Source organism: Ambystoma mexicanum, chromosome 5q, assembly GCF_040938575.1.
Source record: "Ambystoma mexicanum isolate Mex_15411 chromosome 5q, UKY_AmexF1_1, whole genome shotgun sequence".
NCBI lineage: Eukaryota > Metazoa > Chordata > Amphibia > Caudata > Ambystomatidae > Ambystoma > Ambystoma mexicanum.
Genome location: NC_090933.1, coordinates 1,402,552,879 through 1,402,569,872, shown reverse-complemented (window position 1 = coordinate 1,402,569,872; position 16,994 = coordinate 1,402,552,879). Strand labels below are relative to the sequence as shown.

At 44.3% G+C, this 16,994-nt stretch overlaps 1 protein-coding gene across 1 annotated transcript in view; it reads left to right on the top strand.

Annotated features, from left to right (window-relative positions):
* Positions 1 to 16,994, top strand: part of LOC138498458 (fibrocystin-L-like) — a 374,239-nt gene that overhangs the window by 232,348 nt on the left and 124,897 nt on the right. The window contains exon 13 of the mRNA XM_069622208.1: positions 4,574 to 4,725. Coding sequence (XP_069478309.1) covers positions 4,574 to 4,725 — 152 coding nt within the window. The remainder of the gene's footprint in view (positions 1 to 4,573; positions 4,726 to 16,994) is intronic.

Here is a 16,994-nt window from a genome sequence, read left to right as displayed (position 1 = left end):
AAGCATGACCCCTGTGGCACACCGCAGGAGGAAAGAAATGGAGGAGCATCAAACTTTGCAGCTGTCACCCTGGATGTTCTCGGACCTAGGAAAGATGTGATCCAGTTAGCTGCGCCCTCTGAGCAGTTGACAATGTTAAGTAGTCTCTCATGTAACAGATTGTGGTCGATCAAGTCAAAAGTAATACAAGGTGACCTCCTGCAACGATCGCAGAAATGTTAGACTTAAGATTCAGTAGGGCGGTCCCAGTCCTGAGTCGAGCCCTGAATGGCCTAGTAATGGGCCGATAGTTTTTAGCATTAGCAGGGTCGAAGGACATCTTTTTTAATAAAGGAGTAATCCGTGTGCTTTTCATTGATGCTGGCACCATACCTTCTGAGAAAGACATATTAATCACCCTGGTGATCCATGGAGTGATAGTATCCAGGGCGTCTCGCAAGATGTTGGTAGGGCAACAACCCCTGCACAAGTAGTGGGCTCAAGGCCCCATATAATGTCACGGATATCAGCTTTCGAACAGTCTTGGAAATTGAAGTTTGGAATAGATGATAGAAAAGAGGATTTAAAACAGGTATTAGATGTGGGTGTTTTTGTACTGTTAGCTAAAAGAAGATGTCGGTTCACAATATTGGGCTGTTGGCTGGATGTTTTAGTCCGGAATTCCTCTTGAATATTTCGACACCAAGTGGTGTTTTTGCGAATCGGTGGAAAAGGTGAGGTGTTATTTTCAAATTCCTTAAGTCTTTTGAACAATTCATTAGGAGAGGATTTGGCTTTGTCGATACCCAGATTATAGTTTTCTCCCTTGGCTTTAATAATAGCTTTCTTATAGGAATGAGCAACAGCTTTATATTTATTCAAAGTGAGAATGTTAGGATTCTTGCGCTACTCAGGTTCCAAGTCCCTTTTAGTTTTCCTGGCGTGTGTGATATTGTCAGTGAACCAGGATTTTCTTATGGTTTCTAATTTCACAGTTTTTACTTTTTCTGGGACCAACATTTCGAAGGAGGCCCTGATAGAACTGTTGATGTGATCTACTAAATCTGAAGTATTGTCAAAGATTCCCTTAGTCTCGGGTTTATCTGACACCAGAGCAGAGAAATCTTTGGGCAGTATATTTTTAACATCCCGGTTAACTTGCTCCTGGGATTGCTGTTCATCTTGAGCAGAGCACAGGGCAATGTGAACTCAGAGTTCACAAAGAAATGATCCGTTCATGGAAAGTAGATCGAGTATGGCTTTTTGGCAAATATCTCCCTCGCAGATTATCACCAGGGAAATGTGTATTTCGGACCCTTTTCTGTCCTGAAGGCTATAAATCCAGTAGCATATAAGATACGTTTGCCTCATTCATGGCATCATATCCATCCAGTGTTTCAAGTTTCTTTACTTAAAGCTTTTTTGGGCACCCTACAGAAGTCTCCTACACTACTGACTCTTCATGACGAGGAATGCGAAGTTGAGAAGATATATGATTCACAGTATTTTCGTGGTGTGTTACAGTACCTAATTCATTGTAAGGGATATTCAGTGGCTAAGAGATCATGGGAACCTTACTCTCATGTGCAGGCACCTCTGTTGTTAAAGCAATTTCATCTGAAGTACTTGTGGAAGCCAGGTGGATTGGGCCTTGGAAGGGGGCATGATGTCACCTTCCATCAACGCCGCTCCCAGGCATGGCAGTTACAATCATATACGTCGCTACGGCAATGATATACAGGACCTCGGCCCTTCCCAAGATGGCGCTGATGTCCGTTGTCACTCTGCATGATGACTCAGACATCCAAGATGGTGCACTGCATCGGGAGGTTAAGAATGCCAGTGTAAGTAGTGCTTTGCGATCAGCTTCCTGCACCTGATTGCCGTGGTGCTTGTTTCCTGGTCCTGCTTTCCTGTTTTCCCTGCTCTCTTTTCTCTCATTACTCTTGTCCCTTCGCTCGCTTCACCGCTGGCTCCAGTACCATTTTCCCATTTTCCTCCTGTTGCCCGGATGCTTAGGAGCCTTCCTTTGCTTTAGTCTCTTGTTTCCTGCCATCTTTTCCTTGTCCTCTTGGGACCGTGCCTGCCTGTATTTTCCAGAATTCACTGCCTGGAAATATCAAGCTTCTGAACCATCTGCTGCTTCTGTTGGAGGTTTATTTCCCTTTTAGGGCTGGGGTGTCCTCATTTGAGACTGCCTTCTTGGGTGGCCTCATGGCTGTTCTATTTTATATCAGACACTATGTGGCTACCAGAGGAGACAGGCCTTATCTCTTCGATCACAAGCCACGCAAGACCTCAAAGGTAAGGCCTACTCCTGATACAGTGCCTTTCACAACACAGCAGTTTTCCATCTGCTTTGACGGTGAAGAAAATGGAGAATTGTCTTAATCTTGGAAATATTGCTCTGTTGTATTTAACAACTTTGATTTACCTATGAAGGATTCAATGCACAGGTGAATGCCCACATTGCAAGGGATATCTATGTAAATATAAACTGTATTCTTTTAATGGAAGAATTTGGCCACAGTTTGTATATTCACTGTTCACCAATTGCAGTGCTCAACTGTGGTGTGTTGCTGTTTGTATGTGTTTTTTTTACAGTGCTGGTGAATGGAAGATCATGGAAGATAATAAAATTAAAAAAAATAAAAAATATATAAAATCAGCCGATGAGTGGACATTTCATATCTTAGCAATAACCTATTGCAAGATTGTCAATCTTTTCATTAGAAATGTTTTTCCTTTTGAGGCCTTCCAAGGCCCGCATGAATCCTCAGGAAGAATACACATTAGCAACACACTATGACTCATGTGCAGTATTTTGACAAGCAAATGATGGCCTTGTAGGCTAAAAATTTGAATTTGTTGAGAGTATCTTTAAAGTGCAAGGCAAGCTAAGATGGTATTGAGTTTGCCTGATGTCATTTTATTGACCAATCTACCATTAATTAATCAACAACCATCCCACATACCGATAGTCTTACCTAGACACATTTGCAATTGATAAATCACACAAGATGAAGGTTTTTAAATCTTTTATTGGGCTGACTGAAAATACTTTGAGCCTCATTCCGAGTATGGCGGTAATTCTGTGGTAAATCCACAGAACCTGATTAGGCGGAATTCCCGTCTGATTACAAGTGGTGGTAGCGGTGTAAATCCCCAATAATTTTCAATTGGGCTTTTTTTGCAGAATTACCTTGGCAGAATTACCACTGCAATAATTCCACCAATTCCGCCGATTTTTTGGCGTTGAATGGTAAGATTTACCTCCAGGGTTTTGCTGGAGGTAAATCTTCCACTCAAAGCCAAAACTTATTGGAGGTATCCAAGTTAACTCCAATTTTACCCCTAACCGCCATACCCGTAATGAGGCCCTTTATTCCATTGCTACGATATGGCCTCAACACAAGTTGGGGGGTAGCCATTAAATGCAGCGGTATTATGAGTTGGGTGGAAAGTTTGGAGTTTTACCTCCAAGTCCTGCTTTCTGGCCGTTTTCGGCTGTTTTCTGCGCTATTACTGACAGAGCAATTACCGCCGGCGATAATAGCGCCCCGCAACCCCACTGGTTCAAATGGACCATTGGTCCAATGGATCTAATGAGGAATTGGCAATAACCACCGAACCGCTACTCGTGATCTGTCTCTAATCATGCCAGACCGAGTAGCAGTAGCAATATTTGCGCTGGTGGTATCCCAGCAGTGTTACTGCTGGGATACCGCCAGACTTGTGATGAGGCCATATAGAACAAAGCATTAGCTTTCGAAGCACCAAACACATCTTCATCATTCAAAATGATTCATAAAGAGAAAGGCACATACTATTTTGTTCTCAAATAGAAGGTAAAAAATACATTTTAAACTTCATCAGATGAAGGAACAGTATGCCTGGAATATGGGTCTGGAAAATGAAGTCTGACCTTAAAGATCATAAAAGCCCTGGGAGCAGGGAGCACATACAGTTTGGAAACAGTACATATTTCTATCTGAAAAGTTCATTTAACAAAAAAGGGAAAATGTGTTATTCACAATGCTGCAGGAAAATGTTAGAATAGCCAATAGTGTGACCTTTGCTGGATGTTACGGCATATATTTACTTGTTATATATCCTTGTTTTACCTTTAGATTTCTAATGGCCAGGTACACAGCTTTTTTGAAGCTAGCATCAATCAGCGGTTTTGTGCTAAATGTCTCTGTTGCCTAGTTCACATGGCTTTAGATTCTATGGCGCTATTCTCACATATCGATCTGATGTAGACAACTGTCTTTTGCTCTGGTGGGTTCCTTGAATGTCTTGTGGGTGATCTTGCATTGAATGTCTTTCATTTATTGTATTGTTTCACTGTATCATTTACTTTGGTTTGAGAGACAGTAAGTGGCAGGAGTTGTTTGTTGCAAAAGGAAAATATTGACTTAGACTTGATACACATTTTGGATCATAAGAAACATTATATCCTTAAAATAATATTTGTTTTCCTTAACATATAGTGTTATGCACTGTAACATTCATTTTTTTTCACTAGCAATTATGAGTGGATGCTTTAAATTATTCACACCCACAATTAATCTTATCCCATTTTTTTAAACAGGCCAGCTTCAGTTCTCTGACATTCAGAGCATCGCTGACAATATTGGGCAGGCTGTTATTGCCGGGAACATTAGTGCTTCCATTGGGGTGAATGTCTCTTCAATGCAAATGTCCACTCCAATTCCACCTCCGTGGGACCCTGAAAGTGAGAAGGTAAAAGTGTGAATGAAGGCAATGTTGCATCAATGTTTACTATTGCATGCTGCCATTTGTTCCTTCTTCCAACCTTTCATACAGGCGTAAAGTACAAAGGTATGTTAGGATGTTAGGAAGTGTCTATTTCAGTGGAAGACATGTCTCATATGTGGCTTGTTGTTACAAGACCACATTTAAGAATCAAGAACATATTTACTTTTACAAAATCATATTTGAAGTCTATCTGCGGTACAACACAAAATCATTTTCCATATCCAAAAATCACTCCCGATACACCTTCTCGATGGCTATAGAAACAACCATTTTATATGCTTTTCAGCCTATTTCTAGCACAATGCACCATTTGTAGAGAACTAGTAGTCTTTATTGCATTTCAACAATCACCTAATAAGCTGTTGGGTCCCTGCTCTTCATTCCTGCAGGAGTGATGATGAACCCACCAAAGCACCTCGGCACGCTCACCAAACAATCCTTAATTTTAAATTGCTGGGCAGGCAAACCCGAGGGGAAAGGGGAAGTGGATAAAATAACAAAAGACAGGTGTTTGCTAGCCGCCCTTGTATCCTTAAACCTTTTCAGAAGAGCAACTGATCAACTGACCTAAAAAATGAAACACATTTTATTACTACATTTCACCCAACTGTATTCTAGCTGGCTTTTAACATGATGGCTTTTAATCATCGCAGGTACCTGTAGCCTTTGCTTTATTGCTAAAAGGCTTCTTAAGAACCTTGTTGCTGCTGATTCCTTTCTGCTTTTCTAAAGTGACTTGAAGAAATGCTTCAGTACCTTCCTCATTACACCGTTTTACATCTAAGCCTTGGCTTCTAGTTCATTTAGTGTTGTCTTGCCTTCTTATGAATTAATTATTTTTTTGAAAATAAGGACTAAATGTTTATTAGAACTCAGAAAGTATTTTCTTCACTCATACATTTGAACAAATAACATCTCATCAACTTCTTAGTTACTCGCGAACTCACGCTTCACTTCCTGTTTATTTTCAGAATCTTCTTACAGATACGAGCTAAGATAGAGTCTCCAGACTTCAAAAAGGTGCAATAGATTGCCAGGAGCACCGAACGTCTTTTTCTCACAGAAACTGTATTCCGCCAATTATGCGCATCATGCGCTTGCATGTTGGATGGTCCTTTCCTTGAAAAGGCCTTCGGAAAACGTAGGCATCGCTCTCAGCTCTCATGCAAAATATGACAGCAACTTCCTTGCACGTATTTAATTATTATTTGATGCCAATTTTCTGGAGTGCATCAAGTTAGTGCAGGTTAGCACACGTGCATAGTTAGTAACAGGTTGCACTTGGAATTTTCTTCACTTTTAACTTGCAGTTCATAACTTGTAAACCTTCAACTGACTTGTCCAGAACATTTAACACGGCAAACTATATTTACATCAGGCTCTCCAACCTTTCTGATCAGGATTAAACTGTTCAAAATCACTTATCTCAATTTTCCTGCTGAATTCTCAGGCCTCCTACTTGCTCTCTTCTCACTCTGGAAACGTTTTGGTTTTCTTCTGTCATTTTTACTGGAGCTCTAACTTCTGTGACCTGCTCTTGATGTAAGCTCAATGAAAGGCATTTTAGAATCTTTTGCGAGATTCAAACTACCATAAAGGTACCATCCAGCCAATCAGCGCTGTATGACACTAGCTCCATTCTGAGCTGCGACCCCTCTAGGGTGCTATAAGGAATGTTAAGGAATAGAACTTGCCTAAATACACCTAACCCAAACAGCAACCCTCAATTAATATACACCCCTCCTGGGTCTCACCCATGCCTTGAACACCCTGACCCTCTTTCTAGCCAGAAAGCTTTGGGGGAATCTGACATAAGGGGAGGTCTTTTAGCCGACACCATCTGCACACACTTTCCTTGCCACCTCTGAGCTCTGATTGGTCAAACCTTTCATTTCCACCATTGACAACGACGCATAGTGCAGAAATGAAACCTATTTTGTCTCTTTTGAACAGGTGCCTGCCTCTGTATTTGATAATATATGTAGCCCCTGACCCCAATTCTTCCGGAACTTATCGACCCACCCTTTAAAGGGGCATGATGCCTGTTTAGAATGAATCAAGTGCTTTGAGAATTCTTTGAAAAAAAATATTCTCAACCTAGGGTGCTAGTTCATTTTCTACAAATCGCAGCCCTTGCATTGCTCTCAAAAAGGGCAAGAGAGACAATTTGTGTGTGATTCCAAAGGCTTCCGGTTTAAACTGTTCTTCTATAATTTCACATCTGAGAATATATTAGACCCATGAAATGGAGAGAGCAATGCCATGCCCATGAGAAAACATATTGTCAATATATGCACGTTTATTTTAATTGATGTTGAACTTCTCATAAGCATTAGAACACACAATAACTGTTAATCAGCAATGGATCTTTCATAGATTCACATGCTGTTTGAATGTTCGCTGTCGTCAGGCTGGAGTCCTCAGTAACATTAAAGCAGTTTTCATTTGAATTTGAAAAACGGACATCACTTTAGTGTTCTTAGTCCTTTTGGGTCATCTTGCCCCATAGCCAATAGGCAGAGCCACCCCTAGCTCCATCCTTGGAAGCCATCTTCAGATTTTCTTTACATCATGTTCAAATGTTGGGAGTCCTCTACACATTTTCTAAATCATATTCACATCACTGGAAAACAGGGATTCATGCATTCCTTTCCTGGTGGAATTAGACATCCTGCCTGCATCCTTGCTGCTCCCCTGCAGAGATGATATATTCCCCCTTCAGGGTTGAGGTCTGTGAAGGGTGATTCCCTACCACATCATGGCTGATTCAAATTCTAATAAAAGCCTTTCAAGGCATGTTCCATCTGCCAATTAAAGGATATATATGTGGAAGATTAACACAAATAATGCTATATTGCCTATGTCCAGACCACAATGTTAATTTGTGTTCAGTCTGTCTCTCATTTTCAAATAAAACACTCAATGACTGACACAGAAGGTTAGTGACCTGGCTGGATGAGGGGACTATGGCCACATATTCGATTTCTGGTTGAAGTCATGCATCACTCTGTCGCAGTAGACCACAAGAGCATGCTTGCTATATGAGGTTTAGATCCCATGCAGAGGCTTCCTGTGGGAAAAGGGAGAAAACGGACATGCCACCCTCACTCAGGCTGCCCCGGAAAAGGCAGCCATAACACACAAATCTGTGCACAAGCAGCCTGGGTCAACAAAAGGCAGCTGTGATGGCTTTGCCGACGGCTTCTTCGACAGTGCCTTTGGCGTCTACAATTCCCCTTTCGTCCACGAAGCATTCGTCGATGAATGCTATGCAGCCGACAGTCCTGTCATCAATGGCCCACAAACACAGCAAGTCTTCGTCCTCCACTCCATCGACAAACCTGTCCACCACTGCGCCGATGTCATCATCAGCCACTCTGAACGAGACATCCCTGTATCCACACCATCTGCGGGTACTGTCGCTCCTCCATGAACTGCATCGGCTGTGCCTAGCTCTCCTACACGACAAGAGCAACCATTGTTCACATTTGGTACCTTACGTCCCGCCTGCTGTTACTAGTCATACCCAAGTGGCTCCGGAGGACATTTTGGAACACGTCATCAATACTCATTTTGAGTGCCCAGAAGGAGTTTCTTCAGATGATGATGAGGAGGAAGGCTTGTCATTGTTGCTTCCGGCTCAGCCACTTCCTACCATGCAACCACTGTGTGCACCTGTTATTCCTCAGCCGATGCCTGCTCCAAACCACTCTAAGGTCTACTATCTCTTGATGGATATTTTGTCCACATTGCAGATACTGGTTTTGTGGAAAATGTTGTGCCGATAAAGGAGTTTCTTTTGAATACATCATGGAAGACTGGGGTAGAGCAAAAACAATATTGAAACATCAGGATTGGCGTGAGATGTGCAACAGCATCAAATTGTTTAAACCTTCTTATATAGCCACTGAGCATAAGAAATTGGGCACAAGAAGTATCTACTTGACTTAATCACCTTCCCCATTTTTTAGGAAAACGTTTATGAGATGTTATTTTAATCTGAAGACACGCAAAATAATTGTATTTATTCAGCGCCACAGCATTGGTCCGTAGGCATACAGGCACTACAAACAAAAAACACAAACAATTGGACCACAAAAAATATCAATCATGAGGGCACGCATTTCACAGAAACCAAAACTATTCGTAAATAACGTTGCAGGATAAGAACATAGATTAAGGCTAGACATAATTAAATTAGTCACAGAACATGTGAAATTCACATTTTTTCACAGTCTCAGTAAACAAGGGAAATTGTTCTGGCCACAACTAATGATTATAAAATCTTTGTTAACCCCATAACACAAGTCCTTAACTTGAACCCTACGCAAAAGTCTCAGATCTTGAGCCCGAACACAACTTGCGCCCATTCCCCTTAAGCACTCCCTTGTGAACCCCCTCTTTAAGAAGCTGTCTGCCGATCCTACCTGCCTGGCAAACTATCACCCAATCTCCATCACTCCTTTCCTGGGCAAACTCTTGGAAACGCTTGCCATCTCCCAGCTTACTCACCACACTGAATCTGTTGGTTGTCTCCATGACCATCAGTCTGGCTTCAGAGCTGCTAAAGGCATGGAAACTGCTCTCCTGAACACCCGTGAAGATCTGCACTCTAACCTTGATTCCCGCATTCCTTCTGTCATCATATTCCTTGATCTTTCCTCTGCTTTTAACACGGTCAACCTCACCATCCTGATCAATCGACTCTGTGAGAAACAGGGCATCATGAAGCAGGCCCTGGAGTGGCTGACCTCCTTCCTCTTGGACCACCCCCACCCAGGTCCAACTTGGTCCCTTTCTCTCTGCCACCTCTCTCTCTACATGTGGCATTCCCCAGAGCTCTGTCCTCTCACCCTGGTTTTTCAACCTCTACTTGGCCCCTTTGGCCCTCCTGATCTCTACCTTCTCCTCTAACTTTAAATGTTATGCAGATGACACTCACCTTTCCTTCAGGCTCCTCTCAGTCTCCTCCCCTCTCTAGCTCATTCCTGACTGTCTATCCCCGATTCAGGATTGATGCACCTCCAACGATCTCTGCCTTAATGCAAGTAAGGCGGAGATGCTTCTCATTGGGACCCCCGCCCCTGCTTTCCCTCTCTCACTCTGGCCACCCGCCTTGGGCCCTCTTCCTTTGCCTTCCTGCGAGGCAAAAAAACCTTGGTGTCATCTTCGACTACACTCTCTCGTTTTCTCTCCTCACATCTCGGACGTCGCCAAGAAGTCCCACTACCAGCTGCACCTCCTCAAAGGGACTCTTCCTTTCTCACTTTCTCCCAGAAGCTCACTGTCTGCAGAGCCCTGGTTCTCTCTAGGCTGGACTACTGCAACAGCCTCTTTCTCAATCTGCCTTTCTCTACTCTCCGCCCTCCGCATACTGCAAACTAATCCAGAACAGGACTGCAAGACTTATCCTTTGTCTGAAGCCCAGGGATCATATCTCTCCAGCCCTGAAATCTCTCCACTGGCTCCCGGTGGCTGCAAGGATTCAGTTAAAGACCCTGTGCATTGTCCACAAGACTTTATGGGGCCGGAGCCAGTACTACATCCAACGCTCTCTTCCAAAATACCTTCCTTCTCAAGCCCTTCGCTCAGCTGCCTCCAACTCTCTAAGGGTTAGACCCTTTTCCATGCAGGGAGTGTGGGGGTAGATCTCTCTCCTCTGCAGGTGCCTCCCTCTGGAATGGCCTCCCTGCCCCTCTCAAACTTGAGCTGGACTACCTGACGTACGGGAAGCAGCTCAAAATGTTCCTCTTCTCCTCTGCTTTCTCTCTCTCCCTCCCCTGCTGACCTACCTGACCTTCCTGTCTGCTGTACCAACTGTTTGCTTGGCTACCCTCAGAGTCTTTCTTGATCAGTCACCCTTGCACTGCCTGCGGGCCTGCCACGCACTTAGGGGCTGTAACTGTAACCCTACAGTCCCTTTTTCTCCTTGCACTACTCAGACAGAGCAGTACTGCCTTGGCTGCACTTACTCAGAGAATTGTCGCGCTGTTTTCCCCTCCCCTCTCCCTTGCACCACCCGCCCCTTTCCCCTTGCACTTCTCGTTCTCGCACTTGTACGATCTGAATGACACAAGGCCTAGTAAGATTGTTTGTCTTGTCCTCCCTCTGTCTGCCCTCCCTTGTCTTGTCGCACCTAGAAACACTCGTATACAGCCGCGTTATAAATGACTTATCATATCATATATATCACTCTACTCCACAACCAGAACAGGTGCTTATTTCTAAGGGCTTCTCTGGTTTCTTGTCTCTCCAGTCCATCCACATTTGCGATGACGAGATTTAAATGATCACTAACTAGCTTTCCTAGGTCAGGATCAGAAATCTCATGCATTTTAGATTTTTTGATGCCAATGTCTTTTTCAAAGGGAAAGTCAGTCATTCTATCTCCAGAGTCCTTAAAATAAGAAGGAAAAATCAGAGGTGAAGGACCCATAGAAGCAAAGACTCCAGGGGCAGTCTTCATAACAGTAGCAGCTGGGCCATTCACTGTAGGTTGATGTTTATTATTTTCAACACTAACTCCCCCATCACAGTTCATCAGATCAGATTGGTTTGGTGTATCCGGCATAATAGAGTGTGGCCATAGAACAGTCAAATCACTTTGGCAAGCTACGTCTGCGATCTGCACCTCAGTCTGGCAAGCTAAATCAGACCTATCTGGTGGAAGCTGAAGTACAATATCATCAAAGGATTATACCCATTGTCGGAAGTCTATAAGATTCTTACATTGGGAACGATCAAAAATAATTTTCTCTTTAATAAGCTGCCAGGTTTTTGAGTCCAGTTCACCATTATAAGACCCCTTCATTGCCACATGAGACTGGGTAAAGACCTCATTGACCACATTCACCATGGTCTTCATAGGAGACTGTATTACTTTATCCGCAGATATGGAAAGTTGATCAGAAAAAACATAGGGCCTCATTATGGTGGTAGTCATGGTTCTATTTGCGCCATGACTGCCTCCCATACCAGTACCGACTCCGGTTTGGTGAAAGGGGGACTTACCGGTCCAGTCCAACCTTGGAGGGACCGGTAAGTCCCCATTCACCAAACCATTCCCCATTCCCATTTGAGCCCTCAATGGGCTAATTGCAGTACCGTTATTAGCTCTAAAGTCCCTTAACGGGTCACGTCCTTAACACCTGGTCAGACCAGGCGTTAAGGAAGGGACCAGCTAAGGGAACTTGGAATAGGGCGCAAAGGGATTACCGGCACCGGTGTCCTTACCGGTGCCGGTAATCCCTTTGCGCCCAACTCGGAATGAGGCCCATAGTTTCTGGTAAGCCCTCTCATCAGTGCCACCTCTGGCAGATCCTCAGGATACTTTGGAGAGCCAACCTCTGTCTTAGATGACTGCAGGCTAATGGAGGTGCCGTCCACAGATGGTCCCTGGGTACTCTCAGCAGTAACAAGTTTTTCAGCCGAAGACGCTGTCTTCTACACACACTCCTTCTTAAACTTCAGGAACCCGACTCGTGCTCCACATCCTGTGAGCAGGGGGGGAGCAGTATTCTGGATGTTCCAATTTCAACGGACCTATAACATGGGCTCTGTTGGTGGACATTACAAAAACGAGGACACAAAGGCCTGAACACTGTCTGCACTCTTAATCAGAAACAAACTCAATCACAAACAATACCTATTAGGGACCTGAAAGGAGATTTGGCCCACGAAAAGGTGGCATCAATCAATATCCTGCCCTGACAACATAATCAGGAACATGCATTGTCTATATCCACACTACACTAAGCACACCGAGGGGCTTCCCTAACCCGTAAGCATATGCACATAAAGTAGCCCATGCATAGAGGAGGCCTAATCATCCAAGTTATACTCCGCGCTGCCTGCCTTCATATGCAAGATACCTTAGACACATTGCTCTGAGGCTTTTGCGAGTTTGAAACACATGGTTATGTTAAGCCCTGTTCTAATGAACTTGCGTATTCTATGTTTTGGTGACTTTATATATGACTATTCTTTTGTTTTAAAGGATAATCTTTGGGCCAGAATGATTCAAGGGAACTCTTTACAGTTAATGTATGCCTTTGTGTGTTTCTTATCAAGAATCAATTTTATATCCAAATTGGCTAAACTAATTGGGGATAATAGTCAGATGGGAAGGGAAATGTATATATTTCATACTGTTTTTAATGTTTTATGACGTGATCATTGAAGTTTGAGTTGGAAATTTCCAATTTGGACATTTTCATTGGTTTTGATGTGACTAAATGTGATTAAGTGTAAGGTTTGATTTAAACCATGTGCACTAATAAAAACATTAATTTACAAAACAGCTACTGGTTTTGGAATTGCAGTCCAGGGTCCCAGTCATCCTGGCCATTCCTAATCCAGTGGATACACCTCCTGATCTGCCTCCTACACTGCCTGAGACTACTGCCCAACCTATCGTTTACTATCATATCGATCCAGCACATATGTCTCTGGAGACTCCTTCAGAGGGAAATCACAGTCCACAGTCCTACAGATGCAATCAGTTACACGGTGGAGGGTGTCTTTCCTGTTTCCTAAGCAGGTGATGAGAAATCACCACAGACAAGTGGGTGCTCTTCTTAATAAGACGTAGCCACACCCTGGAATTTCTGAAACAACCGCCCAAAATTCCTCCCTCTACAATCTGCAATAGGAATGTACCTATAAAAAGAAATAGAACTATTACCCTACAAATCAATGTAGTTACCTAGACCTTTCCAGAAATGGATAAGTAATTCAAACACAGACCTGAAGGGAGAGTTGACAGGAGTGAGTGCAGTCCAAGTGGAGGGAAACAACGAAAGCATAAAATAAAAAAAAGGGAGGTTAGTACAGGAAAGTAACCCGAGCGGCACAAGGGTCGCACTAGTGATGGGTTGGTGCATGTACAGGAAAGCGTCACAATATGCACTTGGAGAGGGTTTCACTGAAGAATGCCGTAGTCCAAACATGCAGCAATCAAGTCCGACAGAAAAATAGAAGCTAATGTTGGAACCCAGCAGAGAGGGATCCCCTAGCCTGGATCAGTTTGGAAGTAAATGGTGTTGCTAGGTATATCCCAAATGAGCAGCTGAGGAGTTCTGGAGAGGGCTCAGGTAATAACAAGGAGACAGTGGATGAGTGCAGAGAACACCCAATAGCGTACCTTAGTGAGCCGTGGCAGCAGGAAGTAACTGAGGAGAAAGGCAGGAAGTCCGTGAAGGAGTCCGGGTCAGTAATGGAGCGGGCGTAACCAAAACCAAAGGAGTATCCAAATACAGTCCAAAGAGAATAGTAGAGCGTTGGGAACCAGGAGATCAATTAAAGTACTGACTGGATATCAGAAGGGATACGGAGCGTAACCGCAAGGAAAGTAACGCTACAATTAGCAGCAAAGAGCTGTACGAGTAGCGGTGCTTTTAAAGTACAGGGGGGCATGGTTTTGGTACGGGTTCCTCATGCCTGCAAGGTGTCAGCTGACACGATACACGCCGGCGTGTAAACAAGCGCCATGGCAACCTGTATCGGTTCCAGAGGGGAGCCCGTGCGTGCGCTTTTCTTCGCATGAAAGCCGCGGGAGAGCTGACGCCGGCATTTTGCGGAGAAAATGTAACAGCATCCGCCACCAAAGAAAGCGGCAACCCCCTGGCGGAGTGGAACTCCCTCAATAGGTCGGGACAATGCAAGTTGGCCAAAGGTTCCCAAGTGCGGTCCTCAGGACCGAAACCTTTCCAATCCACTACGTACCGCACAGTTCCCCCAGAAACCCAGCAGTCCAGTATGCGGGAAACCTCATACTCCGCCTCACCATCCACCAGAACAGAAGGAGGACGTGTCGGTAACCGAGTGGAGCAGATGAAGGGCTTAACCAGGGATACATGAAAAACAGGGTGAATGCGCCAGGAACGAGGCAGAGACAACCGGACCGCAGCAGGGTTAATGACAGCGGAAACAACAAAAGGACTCACGAATCGAGGCAGTAGAGAGTGCTTCCCTGCTATCCGTAAATTACGGGAGGAAAGCCACACCTTCGAGCCAATTTGGTAGGTTGGTGCTGGAGAACGATGCAGGTCCGCAGATTTCTTGGCACGGTCCTGGGCACGAAGCAAATGACATTGGACATCTCGATGTATTCGGCCTAGATCACCGACACCCCCTGAATTCTAAGATTCAGGCTTCCTCAAAGAGGGGCTCTTTTCTACGATGTGCCTCTCTGCTGTTTAAACCTGAACAGGCAGAGTTGCCAATCGCCTAAAAGAGCGGGGAGAACACACACCGCCAAACCAATGCTGCAAAGGAATACAAAGATGGTTAGAAGAGACAAGATATGAAAGGAAGGTAAGAAAACAATAGTACTAAAGGAGTACCTAGGCAGGGATTGAGGGGTGGAATCTGCTATAGGAATGCACCTATAAAAATGAAATAGAACTATTACCCTACAAATCAATGTAGTTAACTAGACCTTCCCAGAAATGGATAAGTAATTCAAACACAGACCTGAAGGGAGAGTTGACAGGAGTGAGTGAAGTCCAAGTGAAGGGTAATAACGAAAGGATAAAATAAAAAAGGGAGGTTAGTACAGGAAAGTAAACCGAGCGGCACGAGGGTCGCACTAGTGACGGGTTGGTGCATGTACAGGAAAGCATCACAATATGCACTTGGAGAGGGTTTCACTGAAGAATGCCATAGTCCCAAAGATGCAGCAATCAAGTCCGACAGAAAAATAGAAGCTAATGTTGGAACCCAGCAGAGAGGGATCCCCTAGCCTGGATCAGTTCAGAAGTAAATGGTGTTGCTACGTATATCCCAAATGAGCAGCTGAGGAGTTCTGGAGAGGGCTCAGGTAATAACAAGGAGACAGTGGATGAGTGCAGAGAACACCCAATAGCGTACCTTAGTGAGCCGTGGCAGCAGGAAGTCACTGAGGAGAAAGGCAGGCAGTCCGTGAAGGAGTCCGGGTCAGTAATGGAGCGGGCGTAACCAAAACCAAAGGAGTATCCAAATACAGTCCAAAGAGAATAGCCGAGCTTCAGGAACCAAGAGATCAATTAAAGTACTGACTGGATGTCAGAAGGGATACGGAGCGTACCCACAAGGAAAGTAACGCTACAATTAGCAGCAATGAGCTGTACGAGTAGCAGTGCTTTTAAAGTACAGGGGGGGTGGTTTTGGTACACGTTCCTCACGCCTGCAAGGTGTCAGCTGACACGATACACGCCGGAGTGTAAACAAGCGCTATGGCAACCTGTATCGGTTCCAGAGGGGAGCCGAGTGTGCTTTTCTTTGCATGAAAGCCGCGGGAGAGCTGACGCCGGCATTTTTCAGAGAAAATGTAACACTTAGTCTCATAAACAAATTCCTTTGCTCCCATACTTTTAGGATGGTCACGCTTCAAAACATCCTCGGTCAACTACTGCAAGGAGATTTCCTGTCATCACTGGACTTGAAGGACGTGTGCTTCCATGTCCCTACTCATTGTCACCACAGAAAATATATTAGATTTACAATGGCACGCCTTCGCTATCAGTTCAAGGCCCTACCCTTCAGCATAAAATATGCCCCAAGGGTGTTCATGAAATAACAAGCTCTAGCAGCAATCCACCTCCATCAATTGGGTGTCCAATATACCTATATCTAGAGCTCTGTCCCTTTCTCGAACCAATAAACGCACCACGACAACGATAAACTGTATTTCCTCACTGGAATTCTCCATCATTTCCTGCTTGAATCATTGCCAGCAAATGATGTTCCTCTTTGGCCAGAAGGATCGAGGACATCCTTGCAAAAACCCACTTGCTTTCACAAAAAAAGTCACGTAATTCCGCACTCCAAAGTCTCTCTTGGGGATGATGTTCTCTGTCATTCCCCTGATACAACAATTCTGGCTTCAAAAGCGGCCTACTCAGGAGTTTTTCAACGGCCATCGGAAAGAAATCTCTGGCAACTGGGATGGAATAATATTCCTCACAGACCCCTTCTATGACACCCTGTGCTGGTGGTCAGTACTTGTCAACTTCACACAGGGAGCGCCCTTCCAACCGCCAGTCCATCAGATCACGGTTGCAACCGATGCATACTTGGAAGGATGGGGAGTCGACAACGGCAGTTACCATGCAAGAGAACTTTGGTCATATGACGGAAAGCTGTTACACATCAACGTTCCGGAACTGAGAGAGGTGTACTAGGCAGTGAAATCGTTCTGCGGTTCCATGTGTTTATAACGACAAGCAAAATAATGACATACATTTTCAGTGACA